The sequence below is a fragment of the Laccaria bicolor genome, genomic scaffold, assembly GCF_000143565.1.
Source record: "Laccaria bicolor S238N-H82 LACBIscaffold_5 genomic scaffold, whole genome shotgun sequence".
Taxonomy (NCBI): Eukaryota; Fungi; Basidiomycota; class Agaricomycetes; order Agaricales; family Hydnangiaceae; genus Laccaria; species Laccaria bicolor.
The window spans coordinates 2051936-2052951 of NW_001889876.1; the positions used below are offsets into that span (position 1 = coordinate 2051936).

The 1016-nt window shown below is 47.8% G+C and overlaps 1 protein-coding gene across 1 annotated transcript in view; it reads right to left on the reverse strand.

The window, feature by feature from the left end:
• Positions 1-677: 677 nt before the first annotated feature.
• The window catches only part of LACBIDRAFT_324449 (uncharacterized protein), a gene marked incomplete at both ends in the record, with an annotated part of 946 nt that continues 607 nt past the window's right edge, over positions 678-1016 (reverse strand). The window contains one exon of the mRNA XM_001877914.1: positions 678-977. Coding sequence (XP_001877949.1) covers positions 678-977 — 300 coding nt within the window. The remainder of the gene's footprint in view (positions 978-1016) is intronic.

A 1016-nucleotide genomic window follows, 5' to 3' on the forward strand; every position in this document is an offset into this window, starting at 1 on the left:
AAGCTGAGCGGGAGCCGAGCTAAGCCAAGCTCCGGCAACACTAGTCAACAATGCCCTCACAATGCTGGACCCAGCTACTTCGCATTGGCCTTCGATTTTGCACCACGTGTCTGCCGACTTGGACGAGCGAGCGCCGCAGGTATTCCTAGTGCTTGGAAGTCCAGTCCCAAGACTGCAAAAAGACTGCAACTGGACCGGACCAAGACTGCAAAAGACCGGACCTGCAGTCTTGGTCTTTCAGATTTGAGATCACAAGACCGCAAAAAAACCGGTTTACATGGACCGGTCTTGTCGGTTAAGACCGGTCTTTTGTACCTACATAAAAACCCTTCAAAACGCACCTAAGATCATATTTTTAGGATAAAAACTGACAAAGATACATAAAAAACTGTAAAATATTTCGTGAAAATAGCAGATGTACCTTAGTATTTTTGTATATACATCAATTCTCAACGTAATTTAACGTCCTTGCACTCGTTTAGAAGCTACGAAGAATGTTAATAAAATTACCGACTCACAATTGCAAAATTTATGGCATATTTAGCTGAAAAACCGGTCTTGAACTGGTTGTAACCAGTTTGGACCAAGACTGGTCCAAAGACCGAAAAAGACCGCAGTCTTGGTCTTTTCCGGTCCTGGTCCGGTCTTTTGAGGTTTTAGGAACTGTGTGGACCGGTCTAGGTCTCGGTCTTTTCGTTTTGGGTCAAAAAACCGGACTGGACTGGACTTTCAAGCACTAGGTATTCCGGCACCGGAATCAGCATCAACTTGAACAACTGAAACCTGTTTTGGGCGTCGACCACAGGGAGCTTTAGCAGGTGGCACAGGCACATCAGCAACAGCCTCGGAGGTTGAGGGAACTGGCATGGGGACTCGACGATGTCCACGGGGTGGATTGATTGATTGGGAGATGGGCGCAACAGGAGCAGGGGTGTGCGCTTCCACGTTTGGATGCAAATCCGGCGCCTGTTCCACATCTGAGTGGGCGTTCACGCACACTACATCAGTTGGAAGGG